The following is a 26,917-nucleotide window of genomic DNA, read 5'->3' as shown; positions in this document are numbered from 1 at the left end:
CGGAGGGGGCAGAAAACTACTTATCCTTCATACTTTATACTTTCGAATTTTTCTTAAATGCTTTTTTACACAAATGAGCGAATAAGTTGCGGTCATGGATTTATTTTATCACGGTGATTCACACACGTGGTGTTCGTAAGGAAAATTTTTATTCATTCGCGAGATATTCAAGGGTATAAATATATGTAGCGCAACGTGTAACGATTTGTAAAATATTCAAAGTAGAATGTATAATTCTTAACAGATGAAATAAATCTCCGTTTAAGTTTCATTTTGGTAGTTGCATTGACAAAAACATAAATTTATTGTGTTTATTGTGGTATGAAATATTATTTAAACACTTGGACAGTATGAATTTAATTTAATATTAGAATGATAATCAATTTACATTACGGTATTATAATAATATTTAATTAACGTCAAAAGAAATGTGAGACGCTAGTGAAATAGTAGATACATGTGTAACTAGTCAGACGTGGGTTCCCATACTATTATGTTTCGGCAATTCTTTAATGAAATATCTCGGAATGGATTGAAGCTATGAAAAAAATGTTTATACAAAAGCTGTTCAGTATAAAATGATGTCTAACGTAGTATTAACCATTTTTTCATTCATACAATGGTGTAGGATATTTTAAGGTCAACTTGATTCTTTTAAATCAGACCATACATTTTCTTATTCGTATTACGACAGTTGGTTTCAATATGAATCCAATGACCTACAATGTTGTACCATTTCTTCCAGTTAATCCTAAATTAGGAACGGTGAATTTCAGAACACTCGGAGGCGGACGTTATTACAAGTCGGTTGAAGCCTCCATCTTGGTTGACGCGTTGTTCTGATTTCATCGAAAACGTTGTTCTGAGGCTCGATTTCAAATTCCGTGAATGGATTGATAACACATTATTATTGCTAAATCAAATATTAAAAAATTGAGACTTTTCTTAATGCCGTTATTGATCGATTTTCTACTTTCATTACCCATTATTAACATTTTATTCGTTTGTGGAATAATGTAACATCTACATCGAAAATTATTGATTTAAATGTGAACGATTTCCTATTTGCATAGCTACTTAAGAAACCGATCAATTTAATGTTTGACTGTAATATAATTATTTTCTACATAAATTAGTATTATATGTCACAGACTTATAAATTAGAATTTAGTACATCTCAAATAATTATAAAACTAACCGTGCAAACTTTTAGTTTCACTTTGTAAAAAATATAAACATTACAGTATTTATTGTCGCATCAAATCAATGGAAGCTATGAAACAATAAAACTGTAAAATTACTGATTGCTGAATAAATAATGTGTTTTTGAAAGTATTTACAAAGATTACTATCTGCTGTGCATCACTGACTATACCTGAAGGTTGAGCAGGAAAGTACAAGTTGAACCTTCATCGTGTGCACATCGATTGAACGTTCGAAGTAAATTTTAAACAATATTTCTGAATATTATAATTGTTTAAACACTATATAATATTTCTACCAATTTAACTGTAACAATTAAACAATAAATTCTCGTCTGTAGTGTTTCTAATGTTGCTATTTAAAATTTTTAACTAATAATTTATAAGAATCTTGAACAATGTACTTAAGAGAAATGACTTTGACTTACTGAATGAAATGATTAATTTAATTGTTTAATCGTAATATAAAAATTGTGAAAATTATTGAATAACGTCTAGAAATATTGTAAAAGTAATTTAATTGTTTCAAATGAATTATTCAAACTGTAAATTAATGTATTTCGATGATATTTTTGTATATTAACAATTTTAACAATTTACTTATGACAATTGAATCAGTGACTGAATTCCCAAGCATTATTTCATAGTTTCAATAATTTTATAATAATTAAATTGTTTTATTTGCAGTAACGGAAAAGAATAGTTACATAATACATATATTTCTTGCTATCTCAAACAATAAACGAGCGAAAATTTTTATATGTCGCGCTTATGTTATTTTGAAGCGACGATCACTGTTTAACACGATTTTTTACTACATAATTTTTCTCTGCATAAATTTCTATTTAATATATGTCAATGCAGTTATAACTTAGAAATTAATATCATGAAAGTGTAAATTCAATTCTAGCCAGTTATAGATAAAAAAATTAATAAATTATTACATTTGACATTGAAAAATATTTATGAAAATATAACCTTGCGATGGAAATCTAAAAACCATTGATTAGTATAATAGAGAAAGTACTTTCGAAGTACTGAAAAAAAATTGTCAACAGTTCCGGGTCACTGACGATCGAAACATTGGATTAACCTTAAGCGGTACGAAGGCTCATTATCAATCGAACTTCCGTCGTGTGCACATCGACCAAAATTTCGGAGTGAGTTTTAAATAATATTTCTCAATATTCTAATTATTTAAACATTATCTAATATTTCTAATGATTTATTTGTAACAATTAAACAATGAATTCTCTTCTATAACTGTTTAAACATTATCTAATATTTCTAATAATTTATTTGTAACAATTAAACAATAAATTCTTTTTCATAACATTTCTAAGTACTATTTCAAATTTTTAATTAATCATTTGTAGTAATCGAGCCACTAACTACATTTCTCAGAAATTTTAATTAACAGCATCGAATCATTAACGAATTATTTTAATTAATTTTTATAATTACTTAATTAATTTCGTTACTATCATAGGGCTACGAATTATTGTACAATTATTGTGCACGTTTCAAGTTAAACAAGTGTGTCATTAGTATGAAAGACTGCGTGTGACTGCATACATATTGTACAATTTACGTTCGAATGTAATGTATGTATTGTACGATTGTATGTACTCTATGTATCGTATGCATTGTATGCATTGTATATATTGTATGACTGCGCGAGAGATGAACATATTGTTAACGCGATCGTTGTTTGGGAGACAGAGTTCCGTAGTTCAATCTCATACTTGCGTTTTAGGTTGTGTTAAGATTTAGATTTAAACTATGGAACGTCTGTCTCCTTTTTCGCGGTTCACGGAAGAAGAAGGAGGAAAGCCTCGTGAAGAGGCACTCGTGTCTCGGCGTGGTTGGTCGCCGGGACGATTGTAAACAGATATTTTCGCGATATTTCTTCGGCGGGGTCTCTCGCACGAGTACGAGGTGGACGCGCGCACGCGCGATCCTGTTGGCGGCAAAGCGTCGCGACGCCCGGCGTACGCCAGTCAGTTGACGTAGCCGCGTCGTCCACGTAACAATATGCTCCCAGTTCTCGCGATCACGGTTCTCTGCATCGCGACATGGGCATCCGCGCTGAACGATCCGCTCTCAGGTAAATCGATCAATCACCCGACCAGTTGAAACGCTTTTCCATTTTGCTCTTTTTTTTCTTTTCCTTTCTTTCTTTCTTTTTTTCTTTCTAATATCGCTATCAGCGGAAATCTCGAAACTGTTTCTTCCGTTTCCATTTCTCTAGTCTTCACGCTATGTCGAAAGAGTTTTCTTTTGGAAACAGAGTTGTTAACGAAGATGTGGGAAAATGCTTGAAAATGATCGAGACTTGGTTCTCGACGAGGAGTGTTCGAATGTATTTGGGGAAGGTAATTTGAAGTAAGAGCACGTTCTTACGAGAGGAAGGAACTGTTGTCTTTTTGCTCGTGGATCGAAAGGAGAGGAGATCCTTTCTCATTGACTCGTTTGTCTAGTGGATGATGATCAACGACGGTTCGCGAGAACACTTGACAGGCACCTTCGAATATTTACGCATAATTTGCGCGGTTTTTACGGACTTGATACGATAGTTCTTCTTGCGAAATTGTTGACGAAATCGAAGTTTCGGAGCGTGAGAGTTGTGTGTCGGTGGTTTTACAATTGCAGCAACGAAACTAAATTCATCTGCTCTATCAAAAACTGGGCATTTAATTAAACACTCAGATAATAAAATTAAGAATTTTTCTTACGTTTCTTAAGTTTCTTAATTTTCTCTATTAAGAAACTACTGCTGGACAGATTTCCAAGTGTCTTATATCTTTGTGTAATACAAGAATCGAGCTGTCATTGAATTCAATTTGATAATTTCGCGCGTGAATACCTCCGATTTAAAAAAAAAAGAAACTACCAGTCAATTTTTTAATAATACAAAATCTCTCGTCGGAGCTTTTAATTTTCAAACAGCCGTCATCGATACAGAGTCACGTGTTAAAGCTCTTGAAATTAAAAAAAAAAAAAAAAAAAACAGAGAAAAACAAAAGCTGTCGCTTTGTACAGTCGCGCGACGCAAAATCACGCAGAATCAAAGCGCGTTTAATATTTTAAAAGACCTCTCTCATTGACGGCCGTCTGTACAGGACGTTTCGCAAATGTCGTGGTCTCTCTGCTGCAATGTCGTTGCAAACGGACGCTTACGAACGTTTCCACGGATCATAGCAAAGTCACGGGTGCACACGTTCGACACGTAACAGTGACAAGTTTGATAAAGGTTACGCGTGCAAGAGATACGAATCCTGGTGACTTCGAACGTGGGTTGATTTGCACGGGAATAGGCAGCGTCTTACGACCAACCTCGATACGACGATCGTAAACCGACGACTGTTTGAAGCTCGAATGGTTGTTACGGTTCACCTAAACGAAGGAACAAAGGAAGACGATGGTTTCTAGTTATTACTGCTCTTTGTATATAACCTACCGCGCCACGTTAGAGGTGGTACACTGTATTGTACGAAGTTAATCACCGACAACAAAGAGTGCTAGTTCTCGCAATTGGGTAGTGTATTGTACGTTCCCCGTGGATACGTAGAATTTTTCGAACTGGTGACGAACTGGTTACGCGTGGAACGAGGTTCTCGAGTGTTTGTGAATAATCGAATGACATTTAGTGGATTCAATTTGACCTAGTGGTTCTACAGAGAAATCGAAATGAAATCGTCAGTCAAGAAAGAAGGAGAACACGTAGAAACTTTTCAAGGAACTTTGGTAGAAATAAATTAAAAATAATAATTGAAATCTTTATGGATTGTAAATTTTGAAAATTTTGTGTTTCAACGTATTTCTGAACGACCGTGATATCTGGCAAACGTGAAGACGATGACTAATAAAAGGAAATTTGAAAAAAAAATCATGCGACGTAGTTGCGTCATTCGTTTTGGAATTCTAACAACTGAAGGTGCAAACGAGAATAAAAATAATTAATAGCGAAGGAACTGAAAAAGATGTATAAATTCATAGAGATTCGTTTCTCTAGTAATTTCGCTAGTGTTCGATTTAGGATTACGCGCGGTACTGCGAACACGAGAGATTAATCACGCGATTATATGGAATGCAATTTATCTAGCAAGATTTCCTGTTTTCTTATTCCGTACTCCAGGATTTCCTGCAGCATTTGCAAGCGTAACATCTCTCAATCTTCTCGCTTCCGCAGATGATTAAACACGGGATTTAATCCTGGGTCCCTTCATCTTTCGTGTGTAGCTCGTTATGTCTGTAAACCTTCCATTCACACGGAATGGCGACATCTTAGCGTCAGTTGCTAGATTTCGTGTCAACTTGTTCATTATCTTCACTATCTTTATTATATTCAGTTATGGATACTCAAATCCCGAAGTCTTTCGCACGGGATTCGACGCGGTGTCTACTTGTATTTGGACGGAATTTGATTAACAGTACTGATTTCGGTCCCATTTCAGCAAAATAACTTCAAAGTATATAATAATCCAGGTCGTGGAAAATTTGGAACGAGGCTGTTCGAATCGAGGTAAGGAGAATTCAGTTATGAAAACGTTCGAGCGCGTTTACTGACTCGTAAGTGTAAACTGCTCGGTTACATTCACGTGTCTTCGGCCATAGATCACTATCTTTGCATTATTATCCAATGACACGTTCTCATAAATTACATTCAACTGCGTATATTCATCTAAGTGATAAAAATCGATACCTCAGGTATTCATTCTAGATTCATTAGATTTATTGTTGCAAACGTTTTGTAAGTGATAGAACAAAATTCATCAAATTTATTTTTATTAGAAAAGATTTTGTTTGAAAAGAAGTTGGCTTGACAGGAGATTGATTTAACATTTGATGAAATAATGCGCTAAAACATGCTACAGACTGTTTGTAGAAATTTGATGTAAAGAGCAGAATCGTATGTCCAATATTTTCAATAATTTCTGAGATAATAAAATTTATGTGTTATACAGAATAAATGCTCTAAAGACATTTGTTAAATCGAGACACGTATCGAGCGAACATTTAAAGTCACTTTTCTAATTTATTTCGAAGGATCTTCAGTAGTACCAAAAAAAACTAGAAAATATAACATTTTTAGAAATGACGATAGATAAATACCGAAATAATTCCATACTTTTACCGTCTAAGTTTTTATTCATCGAAAGTTAATATTCTTGAAGAATAAAATATTCTTCAATCCACAGAAAATTTCTGATTTCTATCTTGTCTCGTGTTTAATTTTTAATTCTCCTTTCTCTAATGTTAATGTGGGTTCAAATACCTTATAACCCACAGGAAATTTCTTATCTTTATCTTTATTTATTTTCTAATATCATACGATTCACTGTTCACCCCCCCCCCCCTCAAAAAAAAGAAACTGACGAAGAATAATAAAACTCGCTTGTCACAGAATTTACCCAGACTGACAACGAGTAAACCGCTAAAAAATAAACTGAACTACGCGTCTTCATTTTCTAATTTTCCACTCGCTGTAACATTCAGAACACGGTTTAACACGGTGGAAAATTTCACATCTTTATTTTCTTGCTTGTCCCTAAGAAACCGATGAAGGATGATGATCGGCATCGAACAGACGCAATCCTTTCCCGGACGTCACCCTCGTGAAATACGTAAGCGTTTCTGGGAAAAAGAAAGCCTCGAGGGCCGTGACACGCGCGATGAAACCAGTATGTGTGTGTGTGTGTGTGTGTGATGAGAGAGAGAAAGAGAAGAGTGCAAGAGAGATGATCGAAATCTTATCGCCACGCTGGATCTCTTTAATCGCCACCCCCGTTTTACTGCTTCGTATATAGTTGCATAAAATGCGCGTCAGTCCTCCCGGCTTGTGCACCGCACGTCAACGCCGCAGGATCGCGTTGTAAATTTAGTTTCCTCATCGATCGAGGAACGATCATGCCACGCTCGCTAAATTATCTCTCGTTTCCCCGTTTCGTCGCTCGTGTTTCATTTAACGGCAAGACAACCTAAGGGGGGGGGGGGAGGGGGGAGACGAAAGCTCGATAAACAATTATCTAACTGAAACAATTGCATCTCGTCTACGACTACTTTGAAAGAGAGATTCTTCGACAAACGTCGATCCATGTTCAATGACTGATCGTATTGTTCGATATTTAGACGGGTACGCGCAGCGACAGGCAAATGAAAGTTTCAGTTAAAACTGGGACTTGAACTGCGAGCGATAGTATTTGTTCACAAACAACTACGACGATTCGATTCAATTATACTCGAACTTGGGCTACTTGATTCCTTGATTGAACATTTTGAACATTTTGGTCGATGGGAAACATTCGATTGAAGTAAGAATTAAATTAACTGAAGAGTACATTGAGATTAAATGACTTAGACGAAAATATTGCTGGTAATTTACAATTTAAGGATGCCAACGGATGGTAAATAGATTGTTAAATATTATGTTCTTCGTCGTGTTTCTAACAATAATTTATTCCGCGATGGTATTATATCAGCGGCCAATTTTCTTGCTACTCATCTCGTCATAAATTCTCTTTCGTACATCACGTACGTGGAAAGCTTTATTCGATTAATGCGGTCGCATTTGATACAGTGTATTTGTTGGATTTGCGGTACGTGTATATATAGGAAGTAGAATGTTCATCGGTTTCCATGCTTTTGGAAATTTGGTTGACTTGTGTATTGCGTAGAAGCAAATTGTGAATTGAATTCGAACTTCGATAAGTGCATATTTGTTTCCTGGTGGCTTTCGTCATAGAATTCGATTGGTGGCGCGAGAATTATACATTTACGTAAGTAATTTTATGAATAATTTTATCAGACCAACGTGAAGGTATATTTTGCTAAAATGTTCATTGACCTGTCGTCTTCAGTTTTCATAAATTACGTTTCTTCTAACATTAAATATTACCGCGCATCTGTAATAAAAATATGCATAAATTACGCTGAGAAAAATGACACTGGCGACGTTGAATGATGTTTGATGATGTATATCTAAATAACAGTTCATAGTAATGGATCCCGTGCTGCAAAAGGGGGGATGTTCCAATTCTATTCATATACTAATGGCACAGTATCCAGTTCCACGAAAATATGAATTTAACGGACTATAAAAGTAGCCTTGTGAATAAAGTTTAAGCAGGTAGTCGTATATGTTATTTCTAGACATGAATAGATAGATAATCATTCATTCTTATTACTTTCATACAAAGGATTTTAACTGTTCAATTTCATTCGTTTAAATATTTATTAGCTTTCTTCGATGAGTTAATTAATAATGTCCTAAGCCGAAGCATATCATGTTATATATAATATGGATTATGAAAAAAGTATCACGAGAGAATAATGGTATAATGTTCCAAGCAGTATCAAGTTTTTCATCTTTTCGTTAAATAGTCAAAAGAGACTTTTTCTAATGAATTTTAGACGAAATTCTCGCTACGTTATTAAACTTTGTGGCACGGAACACTGAACCTATAATATGATTTGTTAAACTGTGAACCACGCTGGAGAATATTTCATACGCAAGTATTACTAAATTTAAAAGTATAAATGTTTATACTTCATCGGTTGAACTACGAAACACCGATAACCGAACGAAAAGCAAAGCTGGGATCCACTCTTAATCCATACATAAAATGTAAAACATCATTGTCCCAGCGTGTGAAAGTAAACTTTATCCAATCTTGCTACCTTAAATAACGTTTTTGATTAATATTCCTTCAATGCAAGTGTTGTTAATTAATATTTGAATGAGAAGCAGCGTGTACTTATTGTTACGTTCGTTGACACGTGAAATTTAATAAATCGTGAAACTCGTAACAGAGTAACTATTGAAAATTTCTAGGTATATTATTATCGTTAATTAGTTCAATTATTTACAGTATAATTATCACAGAAAACTTTCATACATATCATATGCGTTTTATTAAGCTCCCTTCTCGAATTTGGAATTTTTAGGACTGAATAAAGGGAGAACAGAAATAAGTGAGCTTATTTTGGACACATCGAGCCTGTCGGTTTTATCAGTTAGTCGCTAGAGTGGTCATCCAACATGACGTAGCTCTTACGAGTATACAGGCTTTCGCCTGTACTTCAAATACTACCGCATCTGCTTCCCAGCTCGTAAATACGAGAGCAACTACCAGCACGATAAATTGCAACGTCATTTTTTAATCAATCCATCGGGCACCGTACGAAAGACACGGTTTCACTCTTCTAATTCGTTCTTCAAGAGATTCTCTATTCTTGACTATTTTAATACTGTTTGTCCTAGAGAAGATTAGTATATTACTATTGTAAGATATTTACTATTTTATTATTTACTAAGATACAGTTATCATTATACGATAGTTAAATAGATATTTTATGTTATATTAAATTGTGGATTCTAACTGTACAAGTATTTTTTACGTACGATTTTGTAAAATTTTATAAAACACAAACGACAGAATAGCTAATTATAAAAATATTCAACAGCGTCACACTTACTGACGCTAGCCAGAATTTGTTATTGGTAATAATAATACCAATGTCTGCAAATGATTCGATCGTTCAGTGTCATCGAAAAATTTCTGACAGCCATGTAGTCAGAAACTACATTGATCAGAATTAAATTGGAAAAATGATGATCGCTTCTAGAACGATCTAAAGTTCGAAATTTTCACTTATTGTCCATTCTTAATTTCTCTGGCATAAATTTTACAAACTTGAATCGTTCGTACTAAATTTTATTATTATTATTATATTATTATTATATTATCCTTGTATTAAAACAACGAATCAACTTGCCATTTGTCCCTCGAAAGTTTAATATCAACACTAAAGTTACCGATGACTAAAGCACAAGATTTTCATCAGAAATAAACACATTAAAATAAAAGAAAAATCTTGATGATACAATAATTATTATATATATTGTAAGCTTTTACTTATGTATTTTACGAAGAATCATTGAAGTCTCTAAAAACCGACTGTTTTATGTCCATGAAATATCTGGAATAAAAAAATTATCAATTGATCATTCTGACCATTTTTGGTGCGTTCACCAATCGCGTGCTTACGAGCCGAAATCAAGAAATTAGTAACAAACGGAGTTGATCAGTCTGACTGCCGAGAATAATAACGCGCCGTCCCCTTACACTTCTCCGTCTTCTTCGCGGCAATTGGAAGGAAATTCGTAACTAATTCCCAGTAATAAGGTTCGTGCAATTAGAGGGAAGCAAGAAGCGGTAGATTTACGGGGACGTCGAGCGACGTGCGATAATTCGGTGCTAAGTCATTAGCCTGGCCGATTACACCGCAAGGCGCGCATAATAGCGCGGCGCCCCGTATCTCCGTGACTCCTAATTCGCGAGCATCAACCTCCGAGCTCTGCCGTTGTTCCGATTATCCTTTCAATTTTATGTCTACGCTGTTCCGCTCGGCTCCTGTCTCTACCCACCGGAATTGCAAACTTTCGCCGCAACTCGACGCTAGCTCGCAGCCAACTCGATTTAATCTTAATTCTCTCGTATCACTCACTGGAATTTAGTGGCTATTATTGGGATCACGTCGGGCCGACGTTGAAACAGTCGACGACGTTCTCGTTGTTTCAATTTTACTCGAACGACGAGGGTTCTTGCTGCGACGATCAATTTTTCGCGAATTTTTGAAACGAAGACTGATAGGACACCTTTCAGGTGTCTTCTGATTCAATTTTGAAACTCGAATTAAGCGTTACCTTTTTTTACTCAATTTTGTCTTTTTTTTTTTTTTCTTTTTAATTTCAACACGCGGAGACTTAACATTCGGGAGTTTCATTTTTTCTTTTTTAGAAATTATTTCTTGATTGAAAGAGTCTCCTTTTACTGTTGGAATATACTGGAGCGTAGATGTATGTATGTTAATTTTTATTATTTTAATTTTCACTTCAATCTGCAAAACGAGGGTAAAGGATTACATTTGGAAACCAGATTATTTCTACAAACATTTTCCACAACTTGCAATGAAATTTTATTCCAATACAATTTACGATATTTTAACGATAAAGCAATCATTGGAAACAAATATCCTTGACTTTTGCGATTATTCGCACTGTTCCCAACGTTCTCTTTATTTAAATTTCACTTGGGTCGTGTAAACAGCTTTGTATTTCTTTGTTATTATTATTATTATTATTATTATTATTATTATTATTAATTTTTTTTTAATTCAAACGCGTTTATCATTGTTTCGTAATTTTCCAATTAACGCCTGTGGTTTCATCGCTTATTTGTCCCATTGCCGATACCAGTGAACAGAGCGGTTGAAAAATTTAATACCTCTCCACATTTATTTCACGCACGAATAAATAATAACACTTTATAATCGAATAATCTGGCTTATTTAGATTTGTCTCTCAATGTCTTTTTTCCATTGTGTACAGAAATTATTTATTTAATTGGCTACTTTCGAACGTCGTATTTACTTGTATCGTGGCATATCTGCTCATAACGAATATCTCACTGCGCAATTCTAAGATTTCTCGATAAATAATAAAGGCACGGTCATCATAGATTATTAATAAATCCACCATTCACGTCAATCACTTTAACGAGTTACAATTAACGGTTATCTACGGTCAAGTAATAAAGCTTAACTACGTCGAACTAATCTGACGGGAAATTAGGATCCGAGAGCCTCGATATAGAAATATAATATTAATTAAGATATTAGATCGGATTACTCGTGAATAAGGAGCGTTCATAATTTAACCACTGCCGCGAGATCCTGGCTCTCGCGTTAATTGTTATAATTTCTCTTTGAAGTAACGTAAGACAATTCGATCGAGTCTTAGCCTCGGTTATAATTTATAGGTTCAGACTAAAATTGTCGTTGGGATACCTCGCCACCCTGTCGCCAGGGAATTAACATACTTCCATACGTCATGCTTCAATTAAGGGTTAACAATCAGAATATTCGATCATAGAGAGACCGACATGATGAATGAACGACGTTATAAACCCCGCGACAAAACGACAGCACACACTATGCATTTTCTTATGTTACACGTATCGTAAAGTACGGAGAATACGCAGATTGTTATTACGTGGATCTATGTGTAGCATGTTGAACGCCATTACCGAGAAACGAAATTTCCCCGAAATACAGAAACGAAAATGTAAATATTGTAAAGTGAATGCGTAGATTATCACGTCAGCATTACTGAGCGGACTATGTTGAATGTTGTTACCGAGACACGAGATTTTTCAGAAATGCAAAAATTAGAATGTAAATACTCGTCCGTAGCCTCGAGGCGAACAGGATCGAACAAGTTGGAATATTTACGGTACTCAGTCGTACGGGAGCTATCAGAAGCGTAACATTCGTAGGGAAATACAGTCGGTTAAGTGCGTATTAATATTTGTAAAAATGGTTCGCGAGAAGAAGTTACCTTCAGCCGAAATACACGTGATACTGAAATTAAACGAAGAACATTATTCCGTGACAAAAATAGCCGAAACAGAAGTCGTGAATTTATTAAAAAAATCCCGATAATTACGGAGAAAGACAAACTTGTGAACGACAGTTCGGGATAAACGTGCTATGATGCGTGTAGCGTCAAATTAAGCTCGACTGAGAGACAAATAGCAGAAGAGACTGGAGTTACGACAAATTTTGGGAATGTTTGACGTCTGTTAAAGAATTGTGAACGTCTGAAGCGATGAAGATTGCAACAAAAATCTTGGTTAAAGCTTGTGTCGCTCGAAGTTTACAGAGAAACGTGTTCGTATGAATGAGAAAGTCGTATTAAAGTCAATTTAACGGACCTCCACTACTATTAGGCCTCCACTACTATTATCGTGATTTGTGAAGGGAGTAACAACTTTCGAGTCGTCGACCCATGGAAAATGGCAGTATAATGATTTGGGCAGATATTGGTCACTAAGGTAAGATGGAAACGAAATTTATTATAGGAAAATTAAATAATGAAAAATATATTGAAACGATTGACGCGTACGCAAATTGACACGTACGCGACGCGAATTGCCAGAAACAAGTACATTTTTCAACCTGAAACCGCCATAATTTTGACCCGCTAAATATTACCATATTTCTATTTCCTTTTTTTTTTTTTTTAATAAGACAAAATGTATTGCAAAAAGTTTGATTTATGTTGATAAAAGCACTATGAAAGAGTGCATATAAGAAAGATGTTTTTGTATCATTTCTTTAATGAAAAGAAATTTAATAATTTTTAGAGTATGCCACCCTTTTGTCACGGGATATTTGAACGAAATTTAACTTAATATTTAAACTCGAGCGTTTCGTACACTCCTGCACGAAACTATACGTTAGGATTTCATTACTTCAAAATAACGAAGCTCCGGGATTGGATTACATTTAGAATCGAACTCGAAACGATCGAGACATTTTTATTTGGAAAAAATTTCTTCATTCGAAATCTTTTGAAACCAACAACTTCCCCTACTTTCCCTTTACCTTGACTCGAAAGAGACATTCTTCACCTAAGGAATCCAAGAAAATTTACAAAATGATTCACGTATACTACCTGCGTAACCCAGGCAACTTGAAATCGAAGGTTAACAGCGTCAGCGAGCATCGGAGCCGATCGTCACCTTCGAATTTGCTATTTAAATTCGACGACTGGGCGCGACGAGTATCTTCCATTGCTACCCTGGGGAACGGGGCCGATGGACGTAAGGAATAATCGTTCCGGCGCGAATAAACGAGGGATCTCTAGCACGATCTACGAAGTGTCCCGTCAGACGACTAAAGAACCTATTTCCAGCCGACCGGCCGAGAAAGAGAGAGTAATTATTATCACGCGAAAGGATAAGGAGAGTTCGTTGGACTAACTTCCGCCGTGATAATTTATACTTGCCACGGTACGCGCGGCTAGGGGTGCAATAGGGGTGGAAGAGGTGGAGGAGGAGGGAGGGGGAGTGGCGGTTTAGACGTTGGCGGAACGTTGGCGAAGGAGGACGAAGGAAAAGAAAGAGCGCAGGTGGCACAATGCCGACTTTGCACGTTTCCATTTGAATGTGTATGCGGCCGCGTGACTCGAAGCTCGTCCTTAGCCGCGAACCCACGTAATGAACTGGCGGATGGCGATTACACGATAAATCGAAACGGACTCTGACGGTTAAGGGCAGATTTATCGACGCCAACTGGCACGCTTCGGCTGGATCGCTCCTGCCGCTTCGTGTCCCGCTCTGATTCATTCGGCACTGTTCGACTGAATGAAAGAAGTTGGTTTCGACCTGTTGGACGGAGATTTGGATGATCGATCGATTTGGATTTATTAAATTGAATCGTCGATGAGAATTGATTCGTTAATACTCGTTGAGTATCGGAAATGAAAATCGTTTGGATCACTCGCTTACTTCGCTTGCTAGACTTACTGTACTTTAAAAATTAATGAAATTTCGTTCGTTTCTAGCTTATCGCGATTGTACATTGACAAACAAATACTTGGATCGTTGTTTGAAAGTATTCTCTAGATTATAGTGATATAATGAAATAAAGGTTTCTGTTAGATTACGAGTACAGTAATTAAAATTTCAGAGTTCGTGACACATTACTCGATTCAACAATAAAACGAAATTCTCTTTTAATTCTAATTTTTTCCCCCAAACAATCAAAACTCTCTCTCTCTCTCTCTCTCTCTCTCTCTCTTCACGAAAGTTTATGCTTCCACTTCGCAAACCCATTCGAGTTGAAAACACGTCTTATCGTCTTATTTAATACTGGAACTAGCGACGACGGGAAGTATAATATCTGCAGTCCACGATCGTTCGCTACTTCTACGATTCTCCGCGGAAACGGACAAACAAGGAAAGTTAAAGGAAAGTTAAAAGAGATTAAAACGGTGGTCGACGATAGGCGATTATTTTCACTGGGCAAATGTGACGAATAAACTGGACGAATGCGGGATCGTGGATTATTCAAACGGCGGATTTCCCATCGGTGTCTATAACTTACGTCGCTGTGTCTGTCTCGCGAGCCTTTGTAAAATTTATATGTTCATCTCACGCCGCTTCCGCCGCCTGTTTCCCTTAGTTTTGTCTGACATCGAGAACGACGACGAACTCCGGTAAAGACGCTATAACGCGTTTTTGCAGGGTAATATTGGGATCGTCTCGAGAACGAGGCGCCTTTAATCTCGACGTGCAAACAGTTGGATTACAACGTTCGAGCCAGTTCTCCAGCTTGGTTTCCGATTTACATTTTCCGCGACAGCGGCTGAATTAATGTATAATGCGATTTGTTCTCTCGTTTACTAAGTTGCAAATGAAAATGTAGTCCCGAGGCAAGGCGACAAATATTATTGTTAATCGGCGAGAACTCTTAATTGGTTTCACATCGTTGGATGTCAGGAGCTGCAACGATTTAGATTTTGGATATCTTTGTTTCGTTCAGCAACATTAAAATTTCAGTTTGATTTAATTCTCATTAATTGCATTAGCAATCCCGCCACCGTCACGTGAAGAACGTGAAATTCAAGATGAAATTAAATGTCCGAAATTTAGTAATCGGATAGAAATTACAGTCATGGTGTGACACAACGATACTATTCGAGGGTTGAGCAAATATGGCTGCAATCGAGGGCGCTATCAGTGTAATTTCATAATTAATGGAGTTGTAATTTTAGTCTCTGTCACGCTACGTTTTCGTAATACGGACGGGCGAAATGAATTTTTTACGATGTTAAATGCAGAACGTCCTATTTCGTGAAAGATAGCGACGGGTTAATTTATATTATTACAATACCCAGCTCCTCAGATATTGTTGGTTTTTCTCTCTGTAATTTGATTCATTAATTCTCTGATAAATGTTACGAGAGTCTGAAAATTCAATATGCTGCGAAGAATTTCTAACTCGTTTATCGCGTCGTAAATATCACGAAACTGCAAAAATTTACAGTGGGTCCGAAAGAATGAATTTATAGTTGAATAAAGCAGAATTCAATTCCTGTGTTTCGAATAACGTATTCAATAAATATTGAAATATACTCTACTTTCATAACTATCAAATAAATAAAATTCTAAAAAAAATAAAATTCTATGCTGAGTATTTTCAAAAATTCCTAGTAAATAATTTCAAACTTTTGTTTAACAATATAAATAAATAAATAGTGGTTCGATTTCGACAATCAGAAAATTTTATTTCGCGTAACGCAACGCGTCATCGAATGATAGACGTTGACGTGCACGTACGTATTACACGTCATGATTTTTCAATCCTTGAAATGACGCGGCTGAAAGGCAAGGATGAAGCGTTTAAATTAATTGCACCATCGATTTCGGCGGACGGAGGGTCGCCGATTTGATTCGTTGATTACACACCGGTGACTGGTGTTTGATTTACCGCGTTATTTCGAGTTATTAGACAGTGGTCGATCACGATCGAAACGAGGGTGCATATTTCATTAGGGTGAGGCTCGCTTCTATCGTTATCTATCGCTCGCTCCCCTTCTTCCTATTTCACTTTCATTTTTTCTTTTCTTTTCCTTTTTTTTTTTTTAACGACATTACGTCATTTCATATTACTGTAAAATTACATTTTAGCTCTGCGTTAATTAAACCTTTTTGGCCAGACAAGGAAACCATTCTCGAGGAAACGTAATTAAAAGTTGAAAATTTTATGATTACAGGAATGATTCATCAAACTGTTGATTTCTATCGTACTTACGCAAAGTTTCAAGTTGTAAAATTGCACGATATACGCGAAAATAAACGAAAATGTAACACATTCAAAACAGAGTAGAGTATTTTATATTGTAATATTCAGAGTAAACGAAACAAATTTTTATTTTGTTTCTTTAATCGTGTGCATAAAGATAATATATACGTAAGTACATAAAAGTCCGCAGTTATGGGTTATTAGGTTTTACAATTCAGGAATTTTTAATTTGATAGTGAAAGTTTATAAAAAAATGGTAGTACGATTAGGATCCGAGTGTTAATAGACTGTAAAAGCTACTAAAAAGTTGTAACAAGTGCTCCACTTTAGATATTATTAGATATGCACGTTCTGTGCACTTTTAAACTTTTCTCAGATACGCATAAGAATTTACGGTATATCGATAATCGTTATGCTCTGGTTTTAAAATTGCCAATTTCTCAGAAAATAATTTTAAAATGTAAATCACGTTTTCGGATTGACTTGCGCCGAGTGAAATATCGAAATGAATCAAGCAAAGCATTAACCTGAACTTTGCATCTTTACCGAATCTATTTCTATTTCTCTTCGCTGGTGAATTTTTAATTACATCGCAGTGTGATTTTAAAGTTGAATCTAACGATATTATTGTAATCTCTGCTTATAAACTCATATGTTATTACTGACTGATTACTTTTTATTTCATTTTCTACTTTATTACTGATTGATTACTTTATATTTCGGGTAGGATTCACTTCTCTATCTTTTTTTCTTTTTCTTTTTTATTTAAAAATACTTTCAGACATCACTGATAATTAACATTTACGTCACAGTATTATTGTGAATCAAATCGATATTTTCGTCGCGATGAAAGAAAATTTTAGTTCGTTAGAGATGCGAAGTAAATAATGTGTAACATGATAATTGAAATCCCGTGTAATATCTCTGCTTCGACAAATTAAAAAGACGATTGTGCCGAAGCGTAATGAAATATTCGAGCTCGGAACAAAACATCGTGTAAAAACACTCTCATCCGAAACGTGCATGTTAGAATGTACGAGAGTACACGTTGACGTAAATTTCCGTAATGTACATGTAAAATCTGATCGAAGTGTGACAAAGCTTTTACCCGAAGAAGAAAGATCCTCCAGTCTAGGAGAATAAATTTTGTTTGTTAAATGTTCCAAAACGTATTCGTTAATGAACTATCAGGAAGCTCATATGTAATTTAATGCAATTTAACAAAACTGGAGCTCGTTTGATGTGGAGTTCGTAACTGGCATCGTGTTATATATGCTCTCATAGTTCGTCTGACTTTAGAACTGTAACTGCTTTCCACAGTTTATTCTTGTTTGTTTACGAACAAAATAACGTAGAATATTGTTATTCGTGAAACTATCAAACGGTTGTCCAAACTACTGAGCGTACACATGTTACCAGATATCAGAGTAGTCTATATTAAAACGTAATTATTTCTAAATTAATTTCACTAATGAAACATGTTACTTTCACATAACTAGCGTTTCACACCAGAGAATCTTGTCAATAGCAATCGAATTAAATTCAATTGTTTCTCGTCACTGATAAGAATTTTGATATTTTGAGGCTAAGTAGCTTCAGTTGCTAACTTCGAACAGGCCACTATTTTTCTTCTACAAATGTCAAAATAATAATAAAAAAGATGCACCAATACACAATTGAATCAAAGAATTCGTATCGTGAAATTTTTACACGAGAGAACGCGAATTAATTATCTCAATCACAACTTTCTCTAGCTACCTATTTACGAAACGAGTCTCAAAATATTTAACGACACTTAGTTCGACGCACGTCGTATGAATTTTCCCAAGCGCAAGCGGAAAATTGGGTCAATATTGGATCGTGTTGAATTATTTATCAATTAAATTCTGTCAATCGACGCATCGCCCACAACAATCGAACGAACGTACAAAAGGCGGAGGGCCGAGTACGATGCCCGATTTTCTCAACGAACCGAAGGTCCGTGTTCACCAGCAGCCGCGTGTTTGTCCACGCACGACTCGCTGTCTCTTGCGCAGAGATTTCGGGGTGCGAAGTGGCGAATTGTCGGTTTAATACCGACTGCTCTCGTGCAAACAGAGATGCGTCGACTGACAGCGGTTCTCTGTTTGCGAATTAGGTGCAATCAAACGCAAAATCGCCCCGGCAAATATCCTGCTATTTGCCAATCATAGATGTGCCACAGCTAATTATTGTCATGAGCTGGACGAGCTGTACGCGAATCGGAAAGATCTCGTTGGAAAGTTTTCGAAAGTTATATTTACATGCGAAAATTAAATTGTGTCGGTTAGTGGCGAATTGGTATTTTGATCGATAAGCAAGTAAAAATTTGTTTCGCTTCACTTAAATTATATATATATATATATATATATATATATATATATATATATATATAATTGGTACTAAAAATATTTAAGAAATATTCTGTTTTAATTTCTCTGAGCACTTACTGCATCTCTGATTTTCTAGAATTTATACTCTTTCTATATTCTTTCTAAAGGATAATTAGAGAAGAGAATTCTAACGTTAATCAGGAACTGGAATTCTCTTCTATCAAAAAGGTTTCTTTCGCATTGTTTTGGTATTGATTAACTTCTACTCGTTTCTAAGAGTATCGTGTTTCAGAGAGTTGGTGCCGTCGTGGAAATGGCGCTGTTTTGTGGTCGATGCGCTCGTGTTGGTGAGGCTTTTTGACGCGTTGGTAGAAGCAATGGGGAGGAATCACTCTCTTCCATTCTGAGTCATTTCTAAGACTCAGCTGTGAACAATAGACACAATTTAGCTGTTAACTATCCTTTATGAACGTGCACGTTTCAACTGTTTCAGGGTTTACTACTTGACTTTACAGTAAATCTCTCGTCCCTTTGTACAATTTAAATTAAAAACTGTCCTATTCTCTGAAACTACCCCAAGATGCATCGTTATACTAATTATGATCACTTCGACGAATAGACCGAATTGTCAGAATTTATTTTCTAAGACTGTACTTAGAAAATAGTGGATCGATGAGTATAAAATCAAATGTCAAATTCACCAAATGTCATCCTTCTTGGTAATGATCGTTAATTATTAATCGGTATTTCGCAATTAATGTCAATTATATATTCAGTCTATTCATCGATCAAATTAATCGCAAGATTTATTATCTCCGATGCATTTTTTCGCAAACGGATTTCCGATGTCCAAGCACGAATTTTTAAGAGGCGAGAGAACATATTTCAAGAATCCGTAACTTCGCGGGGGGTGAAAAAAATTAATTCTGAACTGTTCAACGACTGCAACGTTTTACAGTTGAGGGGAACTCGGAAGTTTCGGTTGAAGCAGCTTCATTTTTCGAATAATAAAACGCCTCGCGCTTAAACGAGGCTCCGAAAGAATCGCGCACCTCACGGATCTTTAACACTTTTTATTAATTTCGCGTGATAAAAAATTAGTTTCAAACTTGTCGACGCTTGTTTGAAAGCGTTTGGAAGTTCAGAGAAGGAGGAAAATATTTTGCGGCAAGTATAAAAGAACACTAGAGGGTTTTTTAAATCGCGAGAGAATCTTCTACTGAGAGCGGAGAGACAGAGAGAAGAGAACTGTGCCTTTCATTTCGCGCGAGCGTATCGTACGAATCGGAACCAACGAACGTGATTCAAAGAATTTTCAAATGAATTAAGCAAACGAATTGCGAACCGGCAAGCATTACGGGATATCTCACGTAACGTCCTCTCTCAAGATATTTGAAATTTTCCCGGGGAAGGAACGGGAAATTGGATTTTTTCATACTTTTATTGAGGAGAACAATGTCCGCTGTGCAGAACGACGGAACAATAATGTACTTTTACGGGTAAATGAAATTCGTTTTGTGTCAAGTAGACCCTGGGCAGAGCCGGTGGAAAATGGCGTGTGCGTAATTTCCAACGCGATGAAGGGAAGCACGGAAAGCTCGAAAGGTTTTTACAAACAATCTGCCGCGGTGATTTCAGATGGAAAAAGACACGATTATTGCAACAGGCAATCGTTCTTTAAACCGGGCACGCTTACCGGAATATTTCACGATAAAAGGGAATTCATGTTTTTCCATTAATTACGCGCGTTTAATTCAATTTTTAGCTAAAGACATTGTCGATATGAAATTCTGTATGAAAATCGTCCGTAAGGAAATTCTATAAAGCGGGGGATTAATTTAATTGGAAATTCATCGCGAAGCACTTGTACGTACCTACTCGAATGATAGAACATGAATTTGATTTTCAACTGGAAAAAGTTCTCGAATTGTTGGAACATGAAATCAACGTGAAAAGAGTTCCTTTTTTTTTTACGAAGGAACTGTCAAAGATAGAGATACTGATTTGCAATTAATTTAATTGAATATTCGCGAAGGTACCGTTCCCTTTGATTAAGCATCTACGCTCGCGTGTAAATTACGCCGTGCGCGTGTGTATTCGGCGGCAAAAAAAAAAAAAAAAAAAGAGAGAGAAGTTTCGCAGTGCAAACAGCTTCAGTTTTATTGTGCTTGAAAATTTTCGAAAAAAAAAGAGGTAGACCGTGAAAGAAAAGGTTTGTGTGTTAACCGAGCATGTGGAATAACTGGCTTGCAGGATCCAATATGGCACGCGCGGAATACAAAGGCCACAAAGAAACGCAGACACACCGGTTAGTCATTATGCGATAAAAACATTTCAGTTTTATAAACCTCCCCCTCGTTCCCTTTTTTTTCCTTCTTCATTTTTTTTTTTTTTTACAAACGTTCCCCTTCTATTTGCAGCCTCGAGTAACCTTCATTAGCAAAGATTGCACTCTAAGTCGTTGATTATTCCTTTGAAATATCCTCTCTCCATTGAAGGAAGAACCTTTTTACCTTTCTACTGCGAGAATAAATACACAAACTTCTTTTCGAGAACGGTTACCGTGCCTCTGCTCTCCTCGATTGACAGTGTTCCTCGATTCCATAGAAAATTCCGGCAAAAATTTCAATTGCCTTCCACGATTAACTGGTTCATTCAGCGAATCGGACCACGTTCGAATAATTGGAGTTCGGGATGGGGCCAAATCGTGTACGTGTTTGCCAATACGGGTCATTCGATATCTAAATTTCGTTTCAATACTCATACGGTTTCGAGTGCTACTCGAAAGTAAAAAATGTCTCAGAAGACGTGGAGATTCCAAAAATTTGAATTCTGGCTGGATAAAATAATTCTCGTAAATCTGAACGTTGAGAGACTTGAAAGAAACCACTCTGAGTGGTCCAAAAACTTGAACATTTCGTACGCATGTAAGATATTAACTTAAGAATGAAAAAAAAAAAAAAAAAAAAGAAAAAAGATCAAAGAAGAAGAAAAAGGCAACGAAGAAGAGGAAAAAAAACAGAAGTTGGAAGCGGCTTCCGATTAAATCGAAGTAACACGTTATACTTTGTCGTGTAACGTCTCGTCGGTACGATAACGTTACACGTCTTCCTCGTTCGTTTAGGTCGCGTTCTACTCGATCGAAGTTAGCCCGTATTTGCATCCTCGAACACTCTGTGGGCCGTCCACGAGCTTCGTCCCCGACTCGAGATGATTTAATACAATGCGTTTGGTGAGAATTAGGTGGGTCTCGAAGAACGCTTCTCCCGTGTGTATGCACGTGTGTCGCGTATCTGTAATCATTCGTACAACACGCTCTCGTTCATTCGACATTCGCTCGTCCTCTCTCTCTCTCTCTCTCTCTCTCTCTTTGTGTGCACGCATGTCTGTACATGTATACGTGTGTATGCGCGTGTGTGTGTCGTCTGTATGTACGCGTGTATATGATTCATTTGTCTCTAATGCACGGATCACGGCATCGAACGGCGACGCTTCCACGCGTGTGCACGATTCGCGATCTCCTTTCGCATGTATGTACATAACATATATGTGTCGGTTTGTCAGTCACAGGAGCTCTTGCCGCGAACGCTTTTCCGTTGGAACGAACGGACAGAGAGGGGAAATAAATCGCCGGTCCCGTTCGGTCGTCGTTCGCTGGCAGTTCGTGTGGAGGAACAGCCTTCGCTTGGCAAAAGTTCCTCGTCGAAAGGTTCGACCGATAAGGGGGATTGAAAAGGAGCTCGCAACGAGGAAGGGCGAGGGAGAAAAAGGCGGCGAGCGGGTCTCTCGATGTCTCGGAAGGCGTGCACGCGCGTGTAACGCAAGCCCCGTGGGCCGGTCAGGCCGCGCGTAGATTTCAAAGAACGTTACTTATTATCGTTTACGTTGCTTAAGAAAAATTATTGTGCCGATAATATGTTGGGTCGCTAGCGAAACCCTAAACAGGCAGTGCAGTACAAGTGAGTCCTTAAGCAATCTCCAGGCAAGCTTCGGCCTAATATCACGTTTCGAGTCCATTGCTCATCGATATAATTAACTCTTTAATTTATTTATTTATTTGTTTATTTATTTATTTTTTTCCTTAGTTCCTCGGTGTGTGTGTGTCTGTGTGTGTGTGTGTGTGTGTGTATACGTGTGTGGTAATTCTTCGATTATCTTACTTGCGTGTTCTCTTATCTTTTTTTTTCTTTTTTTCTTTTTTTTCTTTTAAGTTGCATCGTGTTCGCTTTCATTTTTTTTTTTCTTTATTTTCTTTTTTTTTCCTCTCTGCTTTTCTTTAATTATTACTTACAGTGTACGATTAAGGTTACTCTTACGTGTCGTTTTCTTTTTTTGTTTCTCTTTTAAAGGTATACGGAGCACGGTACAGTTTCTTTGGAGCATCATGCCGTCTATCTCTCTCGTTTCATCAGCATTTTCTCCCACGGTAAAATCTGCTTGTGTGTGTGTGTGTGTGTGTGTGTGTGTGTGTGTTATATTCCGTGCCGATCGTTTTCCCCTAATCCGTCGCGTAATCGGGAATGTTTAGTTGCCGCTTCGAAAGGAATGACAGTTCTCCAGCGAGTGTTTGTTCTTGGACCGAACGTCCGTCGCATTTTTCCTCGCGTTCCCGTTCGCCGAGAAACTTCTCTCTTCACTCGATAATATTAGTAACGCTAAAAATTGCGGTCCTCCGAATTGGACGTAGGCGTCGTTGATACACGCGGGATATGACCAATGATCGAATCGTTGGAACTCGAATCGTCGTCTATCGTCTTCCCCGTTGCATGGATTCTCTCGAACATTGTCGATCCTCCTTCTGTGACGTTGCTTCATCTTCGGACGGGCAAGGGGATGGGTGAGGGGTGTGAGTTAGGGGAAGAACTTGTCTCGCACGTTGCATTTCTCCTCGAATCGGCAACGATCGGACTCCGACGATGTGTAATCTCTTAACGCATAGTTCTACTACGTTAGTTGTGTTCGCGTTGGCGAAATTTATGTATCCTGAGCTGACATTTGTAACAGCCTTTTTCTTTTTTTTTCTTTTTTCTTTTTTTTTTTTTTTTTGTAGAGATGGTTACCCAGCTGATAGAATTGACTTGAAGTTGCCTACACTGGAATCGCGTACGATGATCCTCGTTGTGCTTTTTAACAGTTGGTCTCCGATGATAATCACGGCGACGTCCGCTTGGAATCGCGTTTTGCATAGCTTTCGTCACAGCCGGGATTTGCCTGGATTTCGTCCGCTTCTTCGCTCTCCTTCGCCTTTCGGACCCTTCAGACCTCGCTCGGTCGATTTTTCTCTTTCGATCCTCTCTTCCGTATCTCGGCTGGCTCGATTTTGGTCCGCTCGCAAAGCGCTCCGTCTCCCGTGATGCCTCGTTGTCGTCCTTTTTTTTTTTTTTTTGTTTCCGAGGAAAGAGAAGAAGAGAAAGAAAGAGAGAGAGAGAGAGAGAGGCGAAGAAGCAACGAATCGGAGCAGATATCCGATGATCGAACTCTGTGTGTGGAAATCCGAATGACGTAGCTTAGTTACTAGAGTGAACAGTGCCTGGTGTCTCAACAGGCGCTCTCGAGATGCGCGCTCTGTCTTCTCCTCGCTTGCCGCTGTCGAAACTGATGGAACTCGGCCTTCATCGCTTGTACTCTGGCCTCGATGTTGTCCCTGCTGTACCTCGGCGCCTGATGATGAATCGTGTGCACCTGGTGAATGTGCGGCACGTGAATGGTGTGAATCTGGTGCACCGGCGGCCTCTCCTCCCTGGTCGGGGTAGAGGCGGACGTAGGGGTCGGTGTGCACGAGACAGGATCGAACTCGTAGTGACCGTCGACGCTGCCGGCGTCCACAGCGTTCTGGATGTGCGTGTGCTCGACTTTCGCTTGATCCTGAAGCTCCAACCACCGGCCGACCAGAGGCGGCGGGGGCGGCCTGTAAGGCGGTGGCCTCCACTCGGCCACAGTACTACCGCTCCTTGAACTTTGATTCTGTTGCGAGGTGTTCTTGCTGGCGAAACCCGAGCTGCTGGACCTACTCTCCGGCGATGTCTCGAGATCTGGTGACGCGGCCAGCTCCGGTGCGGACCTCGCGTGCCTCGCGTGTCTAGGAGGTAGCCTCGCCCTCGACCTACCGGCCGACTGAGGCGGCGAGGATGTGGCCAACGGTTGAACTGGTACGAACCTCCTAGACTCGGCGTGGATCGCTTTCAACGATGGAAGCTCCTGGCTGTACCGCTGGTGCACGCTACGAAGCTGAAGGTAATCGGGCGGCGTCGGAAAGGAACGTTCCCCGGAGGATGGTTGTCTGACCGAGCTGAGATCGCTGAAGTACAAAGGCGTCCATGGTACCTGCGGCCCGCTCGGCGAACTGGCCAAGAATCTGGGCGATGAGATCGTGCAGATGGTCGGCGCTATCCTGGCCAACGAGTTCACCGTCCCGTGATGATGATGGATGGACGGTAGCCCTCCGATCGAGACACCGCTACCGTCGGACCTGAGGCTCAGTTGGCTGGTGCCGACCAGCGGCCGCCGCCAGGAGGATTTCAGCCGCTGCTTCGGCAGAAATCCACCGTCGTCGCTGCTCGATGCGTCCAGGATGCTGTTGTTCGCTGAGCTGAGCACCGAGTCTGCTACCACGAAGCGGCCGTCGGCCGCGCGTGAGATCTTACCCAGTGGTCGGCCGCGGCAAGAATCCGGCGTATCCGGGTTCAGAATCTCCCGTAGAAGATTTAGACCTGGTACTCGGCTTTTTCTAGGTCTACGGGTAGGGCAGAACGAGCGTTAGAAAATTCGCAATGGTGGTTGTCGAGGCCAGCGACGCGATCAACCCCCGTCGAAAGGAATTCGAAAGAATTGTCGATCGTTTCGTTAAAAAAAAAAAAAAAAAAAAAAACAGCGTAACGGCGCTCGTCTACTTTCAAACAAAATTTCTCCTAGTTCTCTTTTGTGAAACGAGAAGCGCAAGGCGAACGCAACAGCGTTCTCCAACGGACATTGAAACATTTTCAGGACTGATGCAATTTTCCCTTTCGACGGTGTGTTGAACGATCGCCGTACACAGCGATAAACGTGCAACAACGACGTAAAAAACCACGCAACGTTAACACGAACAAAAAGGAAAGAAGGAGCTAGAAAAACAAAACAACGTAAAGGCAGACGTAATACAAGTTAAACGTACAAGATAATTATTGAGAATTAATTACGTATACGTGTAATAACGAATAAATGGATGCAGGCAGGGAAGGCATGCGCATGCGCATTCCGGTGCACGAGTGGTCGGGCGTGATGTGGATCGTGGGTGGGTGGGCGTTGCCAGTGAGTGGATCTTTCGTTCTTTTCTTTTTTTAAATATTTTTTCTTTTTTTTTTCAGATCTCTTTGCCCGATTTTTTTTTTTTTTTGTTTTTTTTTTCTTTTTTTCAGTGATAGCAATCGTGGATTTAGGTGCTCCGAAACTCGTCACCTTTTCTCCTCCTTCGGGTCCGGCAGCAAGGAAAGATGGGGGAGAGAGAATGTTGTAACACAACGATTACATTCACAAAAAACAATATCGTGGCGATAATGATAAGAAATATAACGCTAAATAATCGAACGTTACTTCTAGGCGGTGATGTTAGGGAGCAAATAGATAACGCGTCGTTCTCCTGTCGGGTTCGCGGGTCTCGCGGCTTTCCCTCCACAGCTCGTTCTCCTCTTCGTCGCGCGTTCGCAACGTAACAAGACTCAAAGAAGGTGA

General features: G+C 38.3%; 1 protein-coding gene across 18 annotated transcripts in view; it reads right to left on the bottom strand.

The window, feature by feature from the left end:
• Nucleotides 1–6,889: 6,889 nt before the first annotated feature.
• Nucleotides 6,890–26,917, bottom strand: part of LOC122527421 (protein turtle-like) — a 235,210-nt gene continuing 215,182 nt past the window's right edge. For 12 of the 18 annotated variants that reach the window (XM_043651603.1, XM_043651604.1, XM_043651591.1 and 9 more), the window contains one exon: nt 23,422–25,940. In XM_043651603.1, the coding sequence (XP_043507538.1) occupies nt 24,746–25,940 (1,195 nt within the window). In that variant the 3' untranslated portion in view covers nt 23,422–24,745. Of the gene's footprint in view, nt 6,913–23,421; nt 26,656–26,858 lie in introns of those variants that run through there. The other 6 variants (XM_043651606.1, XM_043651608.1, XM_043651594.1 and 3 more) reach the window with 5 other exon arrangements.

The sequence above is a fragment of the Frieseomelitta varia genome, unplaced genomic scaffold, assembly GCF_011392965.1.
Source record: "Frieseomelitta varia isolate USP_RPSP 00005682 unplaced genomic scaffold, Fvar_1.2 scaffold_217, whole genome shotgun sequence".
Lineage (NCBI taxonomy): Eukaryota > Metazoa > Arthropoda > Insecta > Hymenoptera > Apidae > Frieseomelitta > Frieseomelitta varia.
This window is presented reverse-complemented; position numbering and strand designations above follow the sequence as displayed.